Source organism: Desmodus rotundus, chromosome 10 (assembly GCF_022682495.2).
Source record: "Desmodus rotundus isolate HL8 chromosome 10, HLdesRot8A.1, whole genome shotgun sequence".
In the NCBI taxonomy this organism is placed as follows: Eukaryota; Metazoa; Chordata; class Mammalia; order Chiroptera; family Phyllostomidae; genus Desmodus; species Desmodus rotundus.
The window spans coordinates 98,632,911-98,657,024 of NC_071396.1; the positions used below are offsets into that span (position 1 = coordinate 98,632,911).

The 24,114-nt window shown below is 38.6% G+C and overlaps 1 protein-coding gene across 2 annotated transcripts in view; it reads left to right on the top strand.

Moving 5' to 3' along the window:
* Nucleotides 1-24,114, top strand: part of DCC (DCC netrin 1 receptor) — a 995,961-nt gene that overhangs the window by 606,366 nt on the left and 365,481 nt on the right. For both annotated transcript variants that reach the window (XM_024580416.3, XM_045188039.2), the window contains exon 7: nucleotides 1,736-1,856. In XM_024580416.3, coding sequence (XP_024436184.2) covers nucleotides 1,736-1,856 — 121 coding nt within the window. The remainder of the gene's footprint in view (nucleotides 1-1,735; nucleotides 1,857-24,114) is intronic.

Consider the following 24,114-nt stretch of genomic DNA (forward strand, 5'->3'; position numbering starts at 1 on the left):
AGGTTCTGAATTCACCTGTATGAACATATGAGAAATATGAAAAGCACTTTCCAAATATTAAAGAACTTTTTGCAGCTAAAGGAGACTTTAGGTCCACACCTCGTGTTTGAGGTGCAGACATGACCCTGACAAAGAAGAGTGGTCTTCTGAGCCAGGTCTCCCAACAGAATTGGACTTGAACGTAGGCGCCCCACGAGTTTAGGTGCAAGCCCTCTCCATGGCCTTGGCCTGGTTCTCAATAGTGGATTCACCTTCCATGATGAGTCGGCTTGCAGGAAGCTCCACAATCTCTTTGTGCATGCATTATGTCACACGATAAGGGTTTGCAAGGAGTAAATCCACAAAACAGACCTTGATCACTTTTATCACCACTTACCATTTGTCACGTTTACTTGCATTTGTTTAATTGGTTGGGAATAGAGTAAGAAAGGGAACAAATTTTAACATTTGAATGCCACACAAATTCATTAATCCCTTTAAGTGCAATGCTATTTCTACTACCACTGAATTAAAAATGACCTGCCACAGGGCAACTTGTTGTATATGCCTAAAATATATGCTATTCGCACATAAAGGAAATTACTTAGTGCCCTTAAGGACACATGATAAAACGCAACATTTATATTTTTCTACAGTTTGAATAATCTTTCTCCCAGCATGACTCATTACAGCCAACCTATTTAAGTGTTTCTTCTCTTAAGGTGAAAAGAAAATGTATGGTAGGAGCCCTATTCAGATTAAATTGTGCTTAAAAATATTTCCCCAATCGCTCCAGAAATCAGAGCACCATTGCCTGTTGCCCACGTACGTAACATTTAGTACAAACAGTAACTTATATGAGAATTTTTAATTAGAAGTTAGTCAGCTTTATCGAAGAATTTTACATCAGCTGAGAATTGACTACAAGACACTAAAAACAATTAAGAATTCCCCACGAGGTAATATTTATCTCTTAATGACTTCAGGGAAAGTGATTTAACACGTCTTACTGAACTAATTCTTATCGAGATAAACTGAGTTAGTATAATTAAATGCTATCTCTAGACCATTTTATCATCCATCCTTGAAAAAGATGGGGGCTCGGTTTATATAAAAGAAAAGATATTGTTGCTGTATTTAATTTATTGATTGCTGAAGGTGGAACATTTGAGCCATATAAGAAGATGCTGTGGGTATAAAACATCCACCATAACCCCCTTATAATTCTGAAAAGGGTACATGTCAAAGCAATAAAAATTTTAAAAGAATTGTCAGACATTTTTCCTCAATAAACAGTATCAGAAAATATCTTAGTTTTCTTGTCCTTTAGAAGCTGCAAAGATGGGTGTTGTTGTTTCTTTTTGTGTTTTTTTCCTCCAGCAGCTGTTGAACCTGAGCTTCTTCAATAACAAATGAAAGAACGAGATTTCTTTTGTTGCCGACCTTTGCTTCTTCCACATCTAATAGGATAGTCTTCTGTTTACTGCCCATTTCAACATTGAGGTCGATGTATATTTTGGGTAGCATATTTTTCATTGCAGAACTAGGTTAAATCTATGCCCTTGGATTTAGCATAGTAGTGGGAATCTATGACTTTCCCAGGTGACACAAGACATATCTGTGAGCCTGGGAATGCTCACCGTCTCCCTTCCTATTTCTTCTGTGAAGTTTCATTAAAATTTGTTTATGTTCATATTGTCACTTTGAGTTTTGTTGCTTCTTAAAATATTTCACTTTTGCTTTTTCTTTTCTCTAGGGAGGAAGCAACTTACGCATCCTTGGAGTGGTGAAGTCGGACGAAGGCTTTTATCAGTGTGTGGCTGAGAACGAGGCTGGAAATGCCCAGACCAGTGTACAGCTCATCGTCCCCAAGCCTGGTAAGATGAGGGCAGCTTCGCTCTGGGGCCTGTAGTTACAGTTATTCGTGATCTATTGTAAAATCTATGCAATTTCCCTATCTCTCCAAGTTGGTTTGGAATTATTTATTTAGTTAATCAAATTATGAATTTGTATATTGATGGTATATTTTTTCTAGCAAATTATATATATATATGTATATACCTATCTATCATCTATCTATTTATATATCCACCCTATAAAATATAGTTATCTCTATAAACCTTCCTTTTTCTCAGTGTTTTATATCACTATATGTTTATGTGTATGTATATACACACACCCACATTTATGAAAATATATATATACACACACATACATATACTTGTATATAGTCTTGAATCAGTAGAAGTTTGTAAAAAAATAGAAATAATCCCTTGAACATAAAAATATTTTTCCTTTTTTTAAGCAGATTTTGATAAATTGTCCTTTTTTCTAGAATTGATCAAATTTTAATTTTATTCTACAGTCTTCTGGAGGTTTAATATGGTAGTGTATTCAAAACTAGTATAAATCTCTGTTAGATACGCCCTGTAGTGTCCTCATAACAATACAGTTACTATTAGGAAAACAAAACAAAACAAACAGAAAGATTAAAGAAAAACTTATTAGCTGCTTCAGAACATTGTAACACTGAAGAAGATCAGAACATGTATTCTTTTTAAAAGAAGGGACGGAAACATTGGTTACATAGATTTAAATACTTTAAAATATCAGTATCTTCTATGAAAAGTTTTCATGTCATTTATTGATTATGTTAATTTCAAGTCTTGTAGTTCAATTTCCTTCCTGTATTCATATGACTCACTTTGATCTTAATCTTCTTCTGCAGTAAGTTTAGAAGAAAGTAGCCGAAATTTACAAGACATAGTCTTTCTTTGGCTTCAGTCATTTAAGTGGCTATCAAGGCATTATATTCTGTGCATCTCTAATGAGTTATCTGAAGAATCTTAGACTCAAAATGCTCACAATGATCACTTTCTCTTTCTTTCTTCATTGAAACAAAAAAGCAATAGTCCCAGATGAGTAAAGGAGCTATCTAGGGATGAAAAGGGATAATTAACTTCTGTCTGAGATCACTAATTCTCTGATAGACTACTTTTCCCTCCACTTAATGTGCTTTAAGTGTCAGTGTGACTTCATTTGTGTGACTGAGTACATTCTCTTCTGCTGAAACAGTAACGGATAAGTAGGAAAAAACTAAACTCAAGGTCTCTATTGTGAGTCATAGTTTAAAAACCCTGGGTTATCTCATTAGCAATGACAATAGGGCCACATTTATGTTAATACTGGCTGTTAGTCAAGCCACAGAACAAGAGAATTCTAGTGAATATGATGTTCGGCTATGGCCGTAAAGCTGAGGAAAATGCAAGGTAAGAAATCCCATATTTCTAAAGAGAAGTACAAGATGCATTCTTTTAGGGTTTGTGGAAACTGACCAAAGAGTCCCAGTGATTCTCTTAGGGTCAACCACCCATAAGGATGGAGGATTCTCCCAAGTGCTGGAATTCATAGGATCAGGGGTTGTCCGGGTATTTTCTTCCCCCACAAGTCAAGTTGTGGAGATGCTAAGAAAACCCCTTGCATAGATTGTGTGTGTGTGTGTATGTGTGTGATTACTAAGATTGCTTACAAAAATGAGAAATGACAGTTTGTTTGGATGGAAAGCTGTCTGGAGCTGCCCACAATGCCAGGGAGAGAAAGGGGAAAAAGCTCAGTTCTCACCTTTTGGAAGAAAAAAGGTATGAGTGTCACAGGAAGAAAGCAGGGCTGAAGTCATGTTGAAAGCCCTGCCCTAGAGGTCCCGCTTGCTGAGCCTGATCCCACCGGAAGACCAGAGGGTCATTTTCTGGGGCGGAGCTGAACTGGGGAAGGGGTGTCTGAGGTCAGCCAGACTGTACCTGGCCTGTTTCAGGGACCATCCAGTGAGGGATTTCTAAGGTGGAGGCGAGCTGCCCCACTAAAGGGAGGCGTGCAGAAATCTTCCGTGACTGTCGACTCTTAAGAGTGCAAGCTGAGAAAAACAGCCTTTGTCTCTTGACTCTAAATCCATCCTCTCTTCTCTGACCCTGGGAAAGTCCTAAGCAGATGGGGTGGGGTGGGAAATAGATCCGAGAGACTGACAAGACGGGTGACAGATAGTCCCACTACCCCTTCCTCATTTCTGGCCTCAGCCCTGCTCTGGGACGTGGGGAGAAACTGTAAGTTGAACATTAGTCGATGTGTGATTTAGATCTCACGTGCGTGTGTCCCAAGTTGCTATCGGAGGTAAGAAACAGATGTGACAGAGTGTCTTTGAAAGTAGGTGCTAGAAGAAAATGAAACTGTTTCCTCACAATATTCCACTAGTTCAGGTTCTTCAATAAACCAATCGTAGTATTCAACTTCACTTACACGTTACCGACAGGTAGCCCTTTATCAGCAGTATCTTGCATTTCACTTGGGCCCTGATTCATTTGGTCTGTGCGACCAGAAAAGAGCGAGGCTCCCCTGGGCAGGAAAAGTGTTTACCTCCTCACTGGGATAAGCCTCGGGGAATCTTGATAATTCATTCTTCTCCTATCTATATGGTAAAGTGTTGTCAGTAGATTCTACACTCTTGATCAGTGTGCATTATACTTGGCATTGGGTGAGAGTGAAAGTAAAAGAAAATAAAGACAAAAATCTGAAAGCACGACAGACACCATGGTGACTGTCTCACATGCCCTGCCTGTAAATGATGGATTGCTTTTCCCTGGCTTATTCAATCAACTCTTCAAATAATGCCTCCCCGATTCCTCAGAGATGCTGCGTGTGCAGATGGCGGAGAGGCAAGCTATGATGTGAATTCAGCACTGAGGCTCGCCGTGGTGGGATGGACATGGCCCTCTCTGTTTAAGTTTTAACAATCAACAGCCACCACTTATTTTGAGGCACATTGTGGGCCTGCATTACCCAGCTGTTCAGCTCGGGCCTGTCGCAGGCTTGCGGCCGAGTTCCTCTTGGCACCATTGTAGTCTGCTTCCTACTGAAGCTCACACCACGACCTTGCGGAACCTGGGGCCGGTGTCGGGCATATTTACAAAAACATAATCTACAAAATTAAATTGTTAGGGACTTACTTTTCTTTTCAAAAAATTAGTTTGGGAAAAATTTTGAAATGTATGCACTGTAACATGTGAGATACATACCTGGTTCCCTCTGGATAAAGATAAAGAAGCTCAGTGGCATTTTAAAGAGTACGATGGTATAGGAGGTTCTATCAATAATTTGTGTGTCTCTAACACTGTAACACCACATACAGCTTCAGACTGCTGCCTGTCTCTTTGTATATACATACACGCCTAACACATACACACCTGCACACACAGACGATGGCCTCCGGAGCATTTAAGAAGATTTTGCGTCTATACAAAACATACTTGGCTCTATTATGTAAATGGTGATGAAGGCAAGTTAAAATAGTTTAATGATTTATATTACTTTATGGTTTATTAATCTCTTGTAAGAACTGAGAAAATCTTGTACTATTGTTTGTTTTATTGTATCTACGTAGTTTTGTGCAGAGGGCCATTGGTTAAGACAAGGGTTCCCAACTTCCAGGCCTCTGTTAGGAACCAGGCTACACAGCAGGAGGTGAACTTGAATGTAATGTGCTTGAGTCATCTTGAAACCATACCCCCACCCCGGTCCATAGAAAATTGTCTTCCACGAAAAGGCTCCCTGGTGCCAAAAAGGTCAGTGACTGCTGGGTTAAGGAATCTCCTTTCCAAATAAAAGAGATTAACTGTAGCTCCAAGTCCACCACTCAGTGAATTGCCCAGTCCGAAATGTCAAGAATCGATGTGTTAGTTGTCACGAGAATAAGAAGTTTCAGTAGACAGATTTGCAAGCCAGGTGAGCAGTAAGTTAGAACCTAGTTGACACAGCAGATGCTAATGAATACATTACCCTTGCGTCACCATCCGGGAAACCAAATTTTGGGTGGGTGGTAACTAAATTGAGAAGACTCTGGTAGCTGGAGTTGGAGGGGAGGAGTTAGCAATTTCTGGTGCTGAGGAGTAGGAGAGTAAGGAGCAGGACAACAAATATCGGGAGATAGAAGGTGTCAGTTATCTCTGAGTTAGTTTTCCCAGTTTGAGCTGCTGAGTACCATTCAGTTTCCTGGCCATGGTCCGCCACAGAAGGGGAGCGAAATACCTAATTGTTGGGCAGGAGGATTGAGGGACAGGGAGCTGGGAATGCAGCTATGATCGTGACGTTTGCAGTCTGGAATGTTTTAAACTTAATGACAGAGATGGACAAAGAGAGAATGAGGTTATTATGAGGAGAAATAATGTGTCCGTCATATCTACTATGCATAAGCGGCTGTACGATTACAAGTGAAGAGATTCCATAAATGTAGCTTTGTTTGTGCAAGATACCATATCATGCCTTCTGTAGAATAAATAGGGGGTATGTGTCTTACATTGATATTGGATATTTTCTAATGCTGGTTTTGAATTTTTTCCTTCAGCATTGTAACAAAGTAGGTTTTCCCACTATAGGAGGGGAAATATGTGTACATTGTTTAGGCATTTAGCAACATGTGAGCTGTCCTCCCCTGGAAAAGATTACTGATTAAAAATGATGTTGAATTTTAAAGATTTTATTAAGGCAGTATATCACAGAGCCTAAAATTAGCAAATGTATTTAAGTCTGGGCATGAGCATTAAGGCATAAAATCAGAAGTCATGTGCATCTGTTTTTGTAACTTGTTCCCTATCAATATGAGAAGAATACCTTGAAATCCAAATGGACAAGAGGAATATTTGTATGTCCATCCATATAATTGTATATTAACTGAAACTAATTATAGTATTTCATACTGAATGTTGACTTTTAACATGGTAACTTCAGTGGAATTGTGTGAAGGAGTGAAAAAAATACATAATTGGTCTTAACACTTTAAGATCTGTTAGTTTGATTTGTCAGTGTAATAGCAGGTAAGCGACTACAAAAGATAATGCAACTAAAGCTAAAGGGATATACGTGTTAATCTGGTCTCACTCACTGGTGGGCAATTAAGCTGAATTTTTGTCTCTTAAGAGAAGAAGGATTACTAAAATTTAAATGGTCAAATATATTTAGTGTGGAATCAAATAGTTCCTGCAGTTCCGTAAATCCTTAAGAAGAGTCAGTTCCATGTACTAGACCAGTAGGTGGATGGACCCAGACTGGAACATCAGTTACACAAATTGAGACGCACATTGAAACTAAAAAAAAAAAAATTGGTATTTTTGGAAGATACTTCCATCATGGGGGGATATTCTAGCTCATAAGTTTTCCAAGAATGTTTTCCCTTACAAGTCCTGGGGATTAACTACAGCTAACAGGATGCAAAACCAATTTCTTTAAGGTGGTTATTAAGTTCAATATAGATGGCTATGACTTTGTTCAATCCACTGAAAAATTATTTTTGCTTGTCAAGGTAAAGACAAAAATAAGAGAGAGGTAGTCTGTGATCTTTTATTTCCTACTTCAAAGTCTCCTTTTCCTTAGAGAAATGTTGACGCTCAAAGTAACTCTTTCCCTGAGGGGTCAGTGACAGCCCAAGTTTGGCCCAAATCTGTCATTTGTTCTCTTGCCATATAGTATTTACCTAGTATATGAAATGTGGGCACATCTACTCTCTGCGTCCTTCTCTAGTTTACTTATATAGATTTAAAAGCATATTGGAATTGAGAATATATTTATGAACAGAATCTTCGGCAATATTGCCCAGACTTTTCAAATCCCTGTTTCCTCAGCAATAAAATTCAGTAGATAACTGTCTCCAAGATTTAGTGCAGTAAATACGCGTAGGAGGGATTTGTAGGTCGTAAATTGTTACACAAATGTTAGCAATTACAAAGTTCTGGGTTTTGGGGTTTTTTTTGTTTTTTGGTCTCAAGAAAAAATAGCAGGCATTTATTGGGATGGTAGGACAAGAGCTTATTTCTAGCATATTTTTCAATCCTCCGTGAAAAAAAATAGTAAACAAACATTTCAGTGATATTACCCATTCAAAGTTTAGGGCTTTAGCCCAGTGGACAAGGTTAAGGGTAAGGTCTGTTTCAAAATGGCTGCTAGTGCCAAGGTTTGCAGGGTTTACAGTATCAGTTTAATGACTCGCTCATTTCAGTTTAACGTCGCAGAGATTTCTCAGCAAATAAAGGCTTGTCATTCACCCTGTCCTTTGTTCAGCACATGCTACAAGCAGGAAGCTGGCTCAGTACTAATCAGGGGCTATGGTGGTCTGGCAGACTTTGAAATTAGAAATGAATTCTACAGTAATATGAAATATCCTGAAACCATAATAATTATAAATTCATACGATATGAAAAACCTGATAGATTCATACATACTGATCATATCAAACTCGGTGGTAAACACATCAGAGAGTGTTATTCTATATATTTTTTTAAAACATGTATAGTAGGGAAGAGGAAAAGGAGAATCTTGGTTATTGCACTGAACCCAATCCTGCACATGTTATATTTTTATCTTTAAACCTACAAATCACCCTTTGATAATGTGTGTGTGTGTTTATACATACGTATCACACACACACTATATATATATATATATATATATATATATATATATATATATATATTCCTCTGTTATATTGCTATTAGAGAATGTTAAAGAATCAGTAAAGATTAGTAGGAGGTACATATCATTTAAAGCCAAAATTATAAAAATATATTTTAAACTGATTATCAAAGTGATGATATCAGCATTGATAGAGGTACAATAAAATGGTGCTGGGGTACAGAGTTGGAAGGGGTGAATTACAATGCACAGCAAAGACCTCTGACGATCCTACAGGAAGCTTTGAAGGTGGGTTAGCTCCTCAGGCCTGAGATGGAGCCACCAACCACTGTCACACCCTCCAGGTGAAGGAATGAATACTACAGTCCTGAAAGGAGCGTCTGGATGGTACACTGGTCTGTCCACTGCAGTCCTCCCCTCAGCCACTCAAGCAAATCTGTTTGCTTTGTGTGATATATTTTACAAATAGCTGTATCAGGATACAGGGTGGTCTTTTTCTCTGGGAAAAAATGGGAGTTTATAAGATGAGCTACAATCCCACCAGTGTAATTGCAACTGATCTCAAAGCTGGATGTGATGCTGCTTGTTTTCCTCCTACTGCTTGTTATGGTTGTCTCTCAACCTAAGCTAGCATCTCTACTGGTCTATGTGGCTTATTGGGTGGATGACTGCAAGTCCTATCCCTCTGAAGGTCATAGACACTGTACTACTCCATTTGCCATCAAAATTGGGAAAGAGTACCGAGAGATGCTCCAGCAGATCACATGGGAACCAATCATAGTCTTCCCTGTTTCCCACCTCCTCCAGATGACCTGGGTAATCCTTCTTGCTTTGCATGCTGTTATTTTGGCACAAGAAGCCTGAAATGATCAGGTAGCTGTGATAGTTCAGAGGTCAATGATGGAAGCATTCCTCCTCTTAGAACTAAGACTTCTCAGTCCACAGGAAGTAGAGTTGCAGGGAAGAGAAGCACGGATTCCCTAGCTGGGTCAGTAGCAGTGATGACAAGCAGGACCAAACCTGCTTCAGTCTTTTATATCCATTTACTCCCCCTGTTGGGGATATGGCACTATTGATTTGGAGCATATTCTGTACCTTAGAGGAGGACACTCTATCTCTTTTAGGGTATTAGCTCCAATCATTCCTCAGTTGCTCCTTCGAGACAGTCGTTATTCTGTATCAAGTCAGCAGCTTCTCAGTGGTGGACATGTGATAGGATCAGCGGATCGCATGGTCATGGGTTCATGCCCATACCTCTTTGTTGTAAAGTGATCTTTTGCAATGTGACAGAGGATCTCATGCTGGTGGCTCAGATACTTTGTGAGCTCTCAGATAGTGCTGGAATCTGGTGCCCTGAGTATAGGAAAAGTTGAGTATGTGTATATTCTAGTCTAAATGAATTTCTGCCATTGCCCAAGTAAAAGGAGTCCAGTATAAACAACATGCTACCAAGAGGCTAGTGGCTCTCCTCAAGAAATGGCGTTTTATTGGTTGCTTAGCTATGGTCTCTGTTGCTAGTAGATTGGCCATATGACAGTGGCAGTAACTGCAAGTAAGGAGCAGCAGCTTGGCTGAGTTTGAGCCCATGCTGTTGGGCAATGCATAGATTCCATCTTTGCTGTGATAGCCTCTTCATTCACACACCTTTTGTGTCAACACTGGAGTCTGGCTGCTTTCAACTGGCTGTATTGTTCCATCTAATGGATTGTTTTAGTTTCTCTTTCATAAAGGATGCAATCTGGGGGTTAGACATGATTCAATGATCTTGACACTTGGGATTCAGTCCCAGAGGCCCATCCTCATTCCTCTTCTCCAAATGTGCTTGTTCCTGATCTTCCAATTACTCTCCCTCCAGACCCCTGGTCTATCATCAGGCCATCTGACTTTGCTCATAGTCAGTCTCTGTCTTTTTCTCTCTCTCTCATATTGGACTATTTCTCTTTTTATTTAGGGTAGATTGCATGGTGTACCCAACACTCTGCCTAGTGGGAAAAGCTCCCTTATTGCCCTCTTTCAGAGCAATTTCTAAGTCAGGCTATGGTATAGCAGCCATTTATTTTGAGTGCACCTACATACCAAGGTGACAAAGCTGGCTGTTTTTACTCCTCAGTCAGCTGGTTGTAAGTGTGAGTTGGGGGAGGGAGTTACTTGTACAACAGTGATTGAAAACATGGGGTCCGGGCCACTTGCTACTATGCCCTGTGTTCATGCTTGTTGTGCCTGATGCCAAATATAACAGTTTTGTCTTACTGTGAGTTGGTGGGTGATGGTGTCACCTGAACTTTGGACTTAGTGCATCTTAGAAGACCCAGATCACGGTAAGCAATTCTAGCCACTTAATCAGCTGATTTTCCTGTGTCTTTGTATTCCTACTCCAATGAGCCCCTGTATTCTGCCAGAATCCATTGTATAAATGGTACATAATTCTCTGCTTTAGAAGGCATGACTTTGTAACAAAACCCTAAGGGTTTGTGTCATGATTTCTCTGTTGGGGCCTGCCATAATTTGCACACAGATCTATATTTTTTCTCGCCAATACCTCTAATATTATAGAGTCTATGATGTTGTATAGCCCAACTCACCGAGCCATTTGCAATATAGCCTGAATCACTCTCACCAGTGTGGCTCAGTTGGTTGGGCATTGTCCCACAAAGTGAAAGGTTGCCAGTTCGATTCCTAGCCAGGGCACATGCCTGCGTTGTGGCCCAGTCTCCAGTTGGGGTGCATACAAGAGGCTACTGATCAGTTTCTGTCCTTCCCTTCCCATCTCTCTTAACATAATTAAATACTTTAATAAAAATATAGCCAAGACCTACTACAATACCTATTTCTCCTCTGGGTGGGCACCCCACTCAAAGGTGATGGCCTTTTACATTACCTGGTACATAGGTCTGAGAAGAACATGCTGCCTACCGAACCGCAATGCCTAAGAGACATTTTGGTCCGTTCTTAGCATCTGGAGGCATCAGATACAATAACTTGTCCATATTTATAAGGATGTGTCTTGCCATGCCCTAAACCACGGTGCCCCTAAAATCTTCACTGATGTCATGGGCCACTGTATCTTCATAGGATTTGTGTTCCACCTATGGGGCATGTGTTTTACCAGAGGCTTCCATGTACTTGCCATTTTGTCTCAACTTCTTTGATTAACGTGATGTCATTAAGATCAGTGGACAAATAGAATATGCTGCAAAATATCTGGATGGTCCAGGACCCTCGGGACTATATTGTGAGAGAACATGAGAGAGTTAGGACAGCGCTGGGACATGGCTGACCTGAATAATGATTTTTCACTCCTAGTGAATGAGATGTTTTGAATACCCTTCCTTGCAGGCACAGAACAGAACACTTCAGTGTGGCTGAATATATTGTATTGGAGGTCATGTTCTTCTGCTCATGCAGAGACATAGTATCTGGTTTAGAAGATACAAAGGAAATACCACTTAGATGTGTGTGGTTGTCCACTGGCATCCTCTAGGTTTTGTCTGGGTTTTGTAGGGACTATATTGGGGAATTAAAATAGAATATGATGATATGATAGGAATGGTCATTCTTTAGAGTTTTAAGGGTTACACTAATTTCTGCCATTTGTCTAGTATGTGATATGCTACAGTGATAAATGAAATATAAATAATAGACTATAAATATATAATATGTAAATAAATAGTGGCATGAAATATAAAAAGTACAGTAAAAATTTTTTATGCAATATGGATCCCAACTTTTTAAACAAATTTAAATCTACTTACCTATATTTACAATAAAAGGCCTTCTATAATATTTTTATTTTAGAAATCAAAATATGTGGATGCAAATAGATCAAACAACAATCAATATATTCTAAAGCATGGCAGGGGGTTTAGAAATGTATGATTTTGCCTTTGATTTCAACTCCCAGATAAATGACTTGGGGCATTCTCTGCCCCTTGGGACCATTAGGAAGCCTTAGGAAATAATGCCTTTGTATTTTTAATATTTTCAATCTAATGAGAAACAGAAACACAAGAAAATAAACATCATTTTAACTTACGGAAAACAGCATGTCAACAGAGCTATAATCAGTCCCATTTAGAGTAAAATTTATATAAATACAAAGGTAAAGGAAAGCACAGCAGAGAATGGCATTTTTAAGAAACGTTTTGCATCAGGTACTGTGTGCTATGCACTGTATATGCACCATTCCATTTATTTCCATGATAATCCAGTCCAGAAAATAGCATTACTCTTATTTCACAGATGAGAAGACTGTGCTTCAAGGCGATCAGATAACACGCACTACCAAATAGCTGGTGGCCCGGCTGCATTTGCAGAGCACCGTGGAATCTTCACTGGGGGGCACCACGCTGAGCCAGAGCTTTACAATCACACATTGATTGATTCCTCTCAAGAGAATGCAAATACTTTTCCCGACAGGGACGCTAACTAAGTTATCAAGGCCATATAGCTAGCAAGGTCTGTCTTCTGTACCTGCTGTCCCAGCCATTCTGTCATAATGTGATGTCCACCCACATTAGTCCACTTCATGGACCCCAGTCAGGTAAATGGGTGATGTTTCAGGTTTGTTTGAGTCTAGTGATACATGTTTGGGAATTATTGATAACAAAGAGGAGCTTGAAATTAATTAAAATTTCTAAAATTTGCCACCCAAATCATTTCTATCCAAATTTCCCTTGCTCTAGGGGTCATTGCTTAGGGTGGGTCAGTTATAGAATGTGTCTGAAGAGTTAAAAGTGAGTGTGCCACGATTTCTGCTGTCCAGGGGCCCACAGTCTCAGTGAAAATGAATTTGACAGAATTAATCTCATTAAATACAATTAAGACAGAGTGACTCGTAATGGTGTATTATTAATTCCATATTTATTAAATATCCAGAAACTGTGTGGAGACTCACAAAAGTAAATGCAAATTAGAGATGGTACATGCAATTCAAAGAAAGATTAATTCTCTACATTACTATTCCTTAAATTCTAATACAGCTAGAGCTTGGTAGGTTACGTGTTTTTTTTGTTTTGGCTTAACTCTATTTTAGGGGTGTTGTAGTAGTCCCTCTCTTCATGCAGAATGACAAGGATTCTATTGTTTTTGAAAAGTTCTTTCAGTTATTGTTTTATTTCATTTTATTATCAGCTTTAAGTGAAAAGCTCCAGATAACAAAAATAGAATTTTTAAAAAAGTTTTCTTTCATACAAAGTATCTACTCACAGGTTTTTAGCCTATAATTCAGGTTCATTAAAAAAAAAGACAATATTTAGTTAAAAACTTAAGTGACTCGTGTGTGCTATGCATAGCTGTCTTTGCTATTTTGTATTGACCAATATCCACCGAGAATCTGTAGACTCTTAACTTTCCCTGACAATATAGACAGAACTTATTTATTTATTTAGATGTTATCTGAGTTTGATATATTGTAGAACATAAGAAAATTCAGTTGAAATAAAAAAGTAATCCATGCTCAAAATAAAACATACATCATTATAAAGCAAGAGAAGTCAAATAGAAAAGCCCACTTCCAATATTTCCTTACTTTTTTCTGTCCCAGTTCCCGTTATATCAAGATCTCCCTGATAATCGGATAAAATGTTCTTCAGGTCTGAAAGATGTCAACTGGGTATATGTACATGAAAATGAACAAAAGTAGAATAGGTTATTTGAAAAGAGAAAACAGTTCTTTCTTCAAATGGGTTTCTCCTAACCATGTAGAAGAAGAAAGAAATAAAAATACTATATAGCTATTTTATATCCTTCTTTTGCCTTCTCTCCTTGATTTCATGAATAGAAAGAAACATGAGATAACAGAATTGGTGGCCTGGACATAAGCCTTTGGATCTCATGATTCCATGTCCCATTTCTGACATACAGACCACCTGCTTTCTTTTCCTAAATGAGCCTTACTTCTCATCATTTAATCTGAGCTTTTGAGCCCAATTCTGATTAGATAGGTTAGGTCTTTTAACCTGCTGGCCTGGAAAAGATAACAGGACTCATAGGGAAATTCAGCTGACTGAAGTGGTAAATAGCTTTTGCTTTTTATGTCAAGAACAGTAACAACAACAATAGAGCCTCATACCAAGCATGTAGTTAGTTTCACATAAAGCATCTTCCTAGAAGTTAGTCCTGTTTTCTAAATGCAGATGCTAAGTGGTTGCTTAAGCTGCTAGTCTAATAGGGAAGTTTGGAGCCGAACAAATCATCGCCATGCGTCCCAGGAGTACGTAAACACAGGATGCAGGGGTAGCACATGGAGGCTTAAGCAGCTCTTTCCATGGGAATTATAGGAACTTATTACTGAGGATGTGACATCTGAGCTGAGATGGACTTCCAAGTATGAAAATGAATTTTCCAGGCTGACCAGGAGGGCGAAGAAATGTCCGGTAGAGGAAACACTTCACCCAAAGCTAGGAAGTGTATGTTCAGAGAAGTATGCACTTTTCAGTAAGATGGGCGAGATATTCAGGGGATGGATCACAGAATATTTTTTGAATATGCAAAAAAAAATGGACTTTCTGTGTAGGCTCGGTGAGATATCTGAGGGTAGAAAAGAAAGGCATGCTCCGATTGGTGTTTTTGAAAGACAATTCTGGAACCAGTGTGGATAATACCTGGCTTGACAAAGGCAGGACAAGAGACTGAAAACAGCAAAATTAATTAGGAAGTTATATCTGTAGGCCAGGCACAAGGGAACGAGGCCATCTCCCACAGCCCATAGATTAGAGTGAGCAGTTATGTTAGAGGCTCCACAAAACATGGAGATTACTGTTAATATGTACAGATGGATTAGGAATCTGGGATGATTTCTAGATTATTGATTTAACAGAATAGGTGGTAAAGCCATTGCTTTCAAAAGGTAGAAGACCAGAAAGAGTGATTTTGACAGAGTCTGGGTTGCAAGTTCACTGAAGTCTCCTTGCCTTTGCATTTCAAGAATTTGGCAAAGGGTCTAATAAGAGTAGACTTTCAACTATGCATTAGGAGTCCTGAAATCATAAAGGCAAGTAAGTTGTTGTACAAATTAATTGATAATGCTGAGTATAAACTATGATATAGTAAAAGATGAAGCAAAGGAGGTAAATATTTTTAAAATGTCAAAGCATATAAGTAAAAAAATTTATAATTGAAATAGGCAAAATTAGTAGTCTGAGGGAAAAGCAATATATTGCTGTGTGTATTGGAAAGATTGAAGCACAAGGAAAGATGGCTGCTGAATATTTTGTAGTATTCGCAGAGGAAACTATTTATGGTCTGAATCAAGTGCAACTCTGATTATGGAGAGAAAGATAAATTCAAAGAATAATATGGAAGAGGACATGGTTAGCAGCTTGCATTTCAATTAAAAAGGAGCTTTTGATGCTGACAAGGACTTCTGTAAATTATTGACGTTGCTGACAGTAATGAAAAGCTCATGGGACAGGATGACAGGGTCACGTTATTCATCCCAAGTTCCTGGATAATACATCAGTGAGTCATTCTCCTGTTTATGAAATGACTCCTCCTTGCTGGACATACTTTACCCAGCTTTGAGGAAGGAAGGAAATTGTACCCCCATCTTGGAATAGTAAGTTAATGGATTTTGCATTATCATACTAAACCACCAAATTCTGGCACTCCCAGAACCAGAGCATACTGATCTGATTAGCACTTAAATATCAAAAGAGTAAAAGTGGTCCCCCCCCCTTTTTTTTCTTCTCTCTCCTCTTTCTGTCACCTTCTCTCTGTGGCAGACACAGATTACAACCGAGAAATAAATTATAAGTGGAAGGTCTAACTTTGGCTGTTCACCACCTGGAAATAAAATCCATTTAATTTACCCTGACTATCCTTGTTATGGTGTTAAATATAGACTAAATAGTTTAATATGGATTTATGTAATGAGCTCACAAATTGATTTTGCAGAGTTTGCACGCTTTAGGGAGTAAGCGGCTGCCTCCTAAGGCCTGAGTTGCATGCTGGTGGGTGGGCTCGTTTTTATAGGGCGAGTGGATTTTCTTAAAAAATAAGAAATGTAATCTATGATCATCTGATCCTCCCAATGTTTTGGAAAACCCAGAGTCAGGCAAAACCAGCAAACAAAAAACAACCCCCCTGGGGGAGTAGTCTCCATAGGGTAGCAATGCTAATACCTTATCTCTGAGTGAAAGGAATAAAGAAACAAGACCACTTCCTCTTTTCCCTTTTTCAAGAAGGTCCTGTCTACCTTATTTAAACATTAATTATTTAGCCTGCACTATAGGCAACTGATCTGTTAAGTAAAATTTCTTGCAAGCCTGAAGTGAATCCAGAGAGGTTTCTCCCTTAGCGGGGCCCCACCTACCCGACCTGGGACAGCCAGCGCTGCAGTAATTGTGATTGGTGACTGGCTGGCGACAACAGCCAGTCACTCTAGGAATGGCTACGGGAAATTTGTAATTGCAGTGTCCTTTATCCCAATTGAAATCCAACGGTGTCTTCGCATTACTATCCTTTCTCTTAAAACACGGAAATTTGGGTGTGGGGGGTGGGGAAGGTTAAGAAACAGGGTTTACCTTCATGAACTCGACGCTTGCTCAGTCTGTGCCATTTCTCTAAGGCACCATAGGCAGGGCAGGCCCGCTATCAGGAGTGATGATTTACAGCCCAAGAGTGTTTAATGTAGAATCTGTCCTTGTCAAAGGAGAAACGTTGGTCCTCATGCAGCAGTAACGGGAATTTTATTTGCGCATAAGATTCAATTGGGGCTTTCAGCTGTATTCCTTAAACTACCCTGTCCTCATCAGTGCAGGCAATGTGTAGGTCTTGTGGGTCCTTAACACCATTCTACTTTTAGAACAGAAAGCAGCAATGTAGTGCTTACTCTGATCCACATCTAAAAAATATAAACTAACCCTCTAAACTGACTGCAAACGTAACAACAACCATCATTATGCAGTTAGAATCTAACTTTATTATTAATTATTTATCCTGGTGATTAAAATTTAACTCTCCAAAAAGTCTCTTTTCACTAACAGACTTGTCTCTCTTTCGCTGTAACCATTTAATATTCTAAAATTGCTTTCCTTAATATCCACTTTCATATACAATAGAGCTTTGCATACCGTGGCTTTAAAAAATCAGAGTTGAGGAATATGTTGAATAATATTTTAGAGTAAAAATTATATCAGGTTGGTGAGAATGAAAAAAAAAGTCTTTATAACTATTTTGTTCACTAATGAATCACTATGCAGCCTGCTAAACAAAGGTAATGTTAATCACTTTCTATACTAATAATAATGGATATTTTGGTTTAATTCTGCTTATCAGTCTTTGTTAGAATCTTTAAGGATGTGTCACCCTCACAGTTGATATGTGATATGTATAAAATGTTTTCTTTTAGAACACACATACCCTAACTTTAGTGTTCCTGATTTCTAGTCTGGGGTTAGTTCACTAGTAATATAGGGCTTCCGTGTCCCTGCCTCACTGGGTTTCCACTCTCTCGTTTCTAGTTTCTCCTGTTGGTATCTGCTTTTGTGGATTCCTAAATCCTGTACCTCACTGGGCTCTGCAACTACCTACCCCTGTAACACTGGCTCACTTCTTCTTTCATCACAGCTTCTACTAGAGAGCAATTCTAAGATCATTTTCACCTTTACTTTTTCTTCCAACAACCTTCTCAAGGCATCACTGATTTCAAAAAGAAACCATCATTATATCAGCGTATCATCCTCATTAGCATCATCTCATTTGTTTTTCTCTGCTGTTTGTTAATGCAGTGTGCTGTCCCCAACCCTCAGTTCTTTTATGTTTTCCCATTACCTTAAATAAGAGTGACAATTCGTGTTCTGGAGATGACATATTGACGACAATAGATGAGACAGACATGTAAAATTCCATATATTATTACTGCGAGATGTCAAATGTCTGAGTCGAGTTGGAAAATACTTGATTGCTGATGTGTGAAACCCTTAATGCCTGAAGCACACACAGCACAGGTATGCTTCGGAGGGCTAGTGACAGGAATGAGCGTGCACAGTATTAGAAGGATACACTGTGTGTTGGCTCCGTTGCTCCTCGGGTTTATAATACAGCAAGAAATACTAGAATCCAAGGAAGGTAGAAGACCCCTTTTTGTTGACTCTTTGTTAGATTCGTCCATGGGAGACTTTGTTTTCTGAAAATACTACGAACTCAAATGTCTTTTGTATAACTAGCAAGACTCTTTGTGCAGTGGTTTTTAGTTGACTACATTTTAACTTTGCTATTCAACATGAATTTCAAGACATATGATACAAAGAATTTATAATGATATTTTGCTATTTAGAGGAATCTTGTGTCAAATCCACCTCTTTGTTCACATATGTAGAGAGACCTGATACACATTTTGGAGTAGTCCTGTCAACAAATTCCCCGACTATGTTTCCAGATATCTGAGGCTCTGAGGGGGAGTGAGTGGCTCCAGGGTTGAAAGCAGAAATCATTGTTAACACTGCTCCACTGGCCTACGTGTCTGAATATCAAAGGGTGAGCTTGGAGGTGGCGGATGTTTACTGTGTCAGTTTAGGCAGGCAGGAACAGTAGGCTGCAGGACTTCCTTCCCTGCGTGGCTCTAGTTAGCGTGGGCCCACAGAGAAGTTCTGTCTAAGATGTGGCATGCAGGCATAAAGGAGTAGCCACACTTCTCCATGTTTGGGGGGCTATTGCAGGACCCAGGTTGCCACTCATCTGCTCACTCACCTGTTGACACAAGGCAGCACCCTGGCCAATAGCAACTCCAGGGCCTGCTGTACCTCGGCTTCAGCTTCTCCATCTCCTGGGTGAGGTGTGTGTTTACGTCTGCAGTGGAGTTGATGAGAGATTGACATGGAATCCAGTCCTCATGGGTTCCAGCTAAGCTTTACAGACTTCACCTTGTTTTTGCTTTCTGTAGTTTACCTCCACCCTCCCTCCCCACTTCCTGCCCTGGTGACTTCAGGCTCAATGACGAGATTCCCAACAACAGCTGTGTAACCAGCTCTCACAACGGTGCAGTACTAAATCCTGCAATAAATTGCATCTCTTCCACCACCCCATGATTCTAATGCTCTGATCAAACCTTGATGGATACAGTGGGGAAGAGGGACAGGCAATAACGTGGCCGAGAAGTCTGGGAAATGCGTATTGGAAGGGCTGCTCAAGAGAGGCAGCCTCAGATACTTTCGCCAATATCTAAGACATACCTAACAATATTTGCTCTTTTTAAAAATTAAAAACTCTTTACAAATTCTCATCTACTAATATTATAAGCTCTAAAATATGAGTTTGAATATACATGGGTCCCAGAAGTAAAGGAATAGCATACTTAATTCAGGGAAGGTTTAATAAATGCACTATTATCAAAATATAGGCAGAATGTATAAAAAGGAAAAGAAAAGGAGATGGGTTTATCTTTCGAGCCTCCAGAGAGGAATGCAGTCTTGCCAACACCTCGATTTCCATACAGCAAGCACCATGCCAGCTTTCTGGCCTCCAGAACTCTAAAATAACAAATGTGTTGTTTTAAGCCACTAAATTTGTAATTTGCTACAGCAACAAGAGAACACAAAATCATTTGGATGAAAGTTTCTTCAATTATTTTTGTCTCTGAATTCTGATCACCTTGGTTAATTCTTATAGAAGTTTTGCAACACTGAGCAAATAGTGATTTTATATTAATATGTAGTTTTGCTGCCAAGGAACTCTGCCTTGGTATTACACAATGAAACATTCTGGAAAACTCTTTGTAGTTCATTCTCTAAATAGGAAGAAAATCCCTTCCAAGGAGTTTAAAACCTCCCGCATCATTCGGTGGGAGTTCAATGTCCAGAACAGGAGGACATAGTCCCCACCGGAAGGAATCGAAAGTGAGGAAGCCACAGGGGATCACTCTCAGGTTAAGCACATAAGAGCTCTTGTGTTCGGTAGTTTTTCCTATAATTAATAGGTAAAGGCCAAGGGTTATAATAAAGCTCTGAAGCAAGAATTTAGCACCAGCTATGTCACAATAGAAGAAAAAATGTGCAAAGGAAAACCAATTCAAATTGCACCTCTGCAGAGTTTTTGTTTTTTTTTTTTTCTTTTCTTTTTTAGCCAAATAATTAATGGTCTTCACAAATTCCTTAGTAAAGAATCACATTAGAGCCCAGTCCCGGTCCTCATTATTCCAATGTATAAGGAACTGGAGTAAACAATGACACATTCTCATTATGATTTGCGGGTTAAATAAGCTAGACACCTTATTAAATTCCTACCTTAAAAACCCTACATAATTTCGTTATAACGGTTTTCCCGGATTCTTTCAACTCTGCCTAATCAGCATAGTCAAATTCTGCTGTCAGGAGTGGAGAAACCATTAAAAATGTTCTCTCAGAGCATTTCGTGTCATTAGGTTGACTGGTGCTTGACTGTGCACTCATTCCTTTCACATAAAACAGAAATATAAAGCTCTTGTTTTAGATGGAAGGTTGGGAGCACCCCCGCAGGCCCCTCTAAAACCGCATTGTTCCGATCCTGGTCCCAAGTTTACACAGTGCAAAGTTGTTCATTTTTAACACGTTTGTCAACATGGTCCTCCTTTTAAAAATAATCTGTCTTGTGGACTCAATGATGAAAAAAAACAGACCCAGTCATTCAAGCTGGGTAAACTGAACACATTATTTTTTACACAAAATCCATATCTCTGCCACCTTTGGTTCCCGTGGTATGATTCCTTATGTTACTGCCACCCCACATTTCTTTACAGTGCGCCATTATCACTTCCAGCCATGACTTCCTATTTTTTTGCATTGTATTTAAATCAGTTTTCTTCTGAACAAAGTTAATGATCATAAAGCTCGCATTTTGAATATTAAAAAATACTAGCTAGCAATGAATATTAACCCAACACTTGATAAGCTTGTGATGCTTGATAACATGCATATACCCTAGTAAGTTATTCCATCCAGTTGTATATTATTTATAATACATGTGACTGGACATTATTCATAGTAATATGACTAGCTTAGTCATTAGTTTTATAAAGCAAAGAATACTTAAACTGATATATTTTAAAATAGTTCTCTTCCCTCTTATGCCTCTGCTGTTCTTCCATATCTTATCTTTTCTGGAAAATGGGAGAGGAAAATGTGTGAGATGTGGTAGGACAGGAAAATGTCAAAGGTACCATTTTTGGTACCTTCTTCTCCAATAAGCTAAGGCTTATTTACATCTGAGACTGCACATGACTTTCATGGGCCAGAGGCACTTTTGCCTTTGTATGTTTCTCCCCACAACCCAGAAAAACTCTATTTTGTAATTTTATCGGCATAAAGACTGATACAATCCAGGATGGATTGTATTTACTTTTACCTGCTGATTAAAAAAAATTAAAACATGTTCCTGGGCCCCTAAAATTCCCATGGGCCCTCACCACAGTGCCTCCTGTGCCCAATGGGTAAATCAGCCCCATTACAACCACACAATGGTTATAATTTCGGCCAGTTTGGTCTAACTTTCTAAGTGCTTGAAGTCTTTTGATACATAAGACAATCAATTTTTTCATTATCACAATTTTTATGTTATTTTATAAATCATTTTATTTTAAAATTATTTTTATGTCCTAGGTATATTCTGTAAAGTTGTGCCAATTAATTTTTTAATCAATGGAATCATTCTTTTTCATTAACTTTTGTTATTACCATGAAGGAATTGAATCTTTATTTCATATCAATTTCCAGTTCAAATAGCATGTAACATTTAAGCTTTGAGAATCTTTACTTCTAATTCCTTCGCACTTCCCTCCCACTGTTGGCACATGATGTTGTCCTAGAACTCATGTTCTCGACACCCATACTCATGTTTATGAAAGGTGCTAAAAATTTAGAAAATCTTTTTCTAACAACAGTGGTTATCTCCAACTTAGTGATGTCAGTTGGAATACTAAAGTGTCTGGATTTTTTTCTGAACACAAGGACTTTCCGAAAATAATTGCAAACGTATCTCTTTAAAGAAAAATAGTTATCCACGTTACCTGAGTAGCAAATAGAACTCTAAAGATGAGTTCATGAGGCTAGTGATGATGCCCTTACTATCTGATGTTGGAACAGTCCTTTCGGCATTCAGGAGATTATCTCAATACTATGTGCTACACAGAAAAGTGAACCAGAACCGGTGTGTTGAGCAATGTGTAATATTTCTTAATGCTAAGACTACCCTACCCAGTTCAACCAAGTTACTAAGCTTAATAATTTTGTACAGTTTATTTAGGATATTTTAGAGTTTAGGAAAATTTTAGGGTACACTGTGGTGGCATGCTACACAATTAATTTACAGCCTTGCTCTAAGGACCACACATATTGTAGGGTCACCTGTTCACAGGACCTTTGGCAGCTGTGTTCTAAGGGGAAGTCAGGAGCTGGTGCAGAATTCCAGCATCAGATCCACATTCTGAAGCTGGAATCAATCTCACCAGGAGTTGAGCCCCAACTATCTGGAGCATATGAATGAATATAAGTGACAAAAGCTATCTTAGTGGGTGCCTGTTAATGTGGAAAATGTAAATTAAAGACTGCTACTAAATTTGACGTTCAATGTACTTAGAACTCATACAGTCATTATAGATCCAAGGAGCTTCAGATAGCTTTTCGTCTCTCTAAAATATTAGAAAAATAATAATATCCAAGAGAAGAACATTAAAAAATTCACTTTGGCCTTTATACAAAAGAAACAATTCTCTTTCTCTTTTAATAAATAGAATATAGATGGATGGATGGATAGAGAGATAGATACACAGATAGGCAGATAGATAGATGATAGATAAATAGATACCATAAAATTTAGTCATCTACAAATACCATTGATTAACAAAACTCAGTGGGGCTGGAATATTTGCTGATTCCTCATTTTAGACTCTGAGGTCATTAAGACCTCTGTGAACTATCTTTAGCATGGGAATTTTGAAAGTTTCATTAGATTTAGTATATGGGTAGGTAGCTATAAATTGACATTTTCATTATTCTAGACTCATGGACTGATGATGAAAGTGACCCCTTCTAGACTTCAAAATTTAGAGAAGACATTAGTGTTAATCTTAACCACTAGAGTACATTTTAAAAGATTTTAAAAATTATTTATCGTTAGAATACTGGTGGGTCTTTTTTTAAGTTTAATATCTCAGGAAGCTCTGTTTTTAACAAGCAACTCAGGACACATTAAATTAAGCAAGTTTTGGAGACAATGCCTTAAGCAAGTGAACAGTATAAATATGTACTCTCTACTCTTAATTTCTATTTTGCTTCTTTCTTCTTCAGAGATGCAAATGCATAAGTTATTAGAGGGATTAGCAATTAGTATATGATTAGAAAATAAACCAAGCATACCATCATACACTTATTATATTATTTAAAAAGTGTTCTTATAGCCCTGGCTGGTGTAGCTCAGTGGATTGAGCGCGGGTCTGCAAACCAAAGGGTTGCCAGTTTGATTCCCAGTCAGGGCACATGCCTGGGTTGCGGGCCAGGTCCCCAGTAAGGGGCGTGTGAGAGGCAACCACACACTGAAGTTTCTCTCCCTCTCTCCTTCCCTTCCCCTCTCTCTAAAAATAAATAAATAAAATCTTTAAAAAAATAAAAAGTCTTCTTATAACTCATAAATCTGACATAATATTAGTGTTTGGCTTTATTGCCACAATATAGTTTAGGAATAGAAATCTCCTGGATAGATGTTTTGACAGAACAA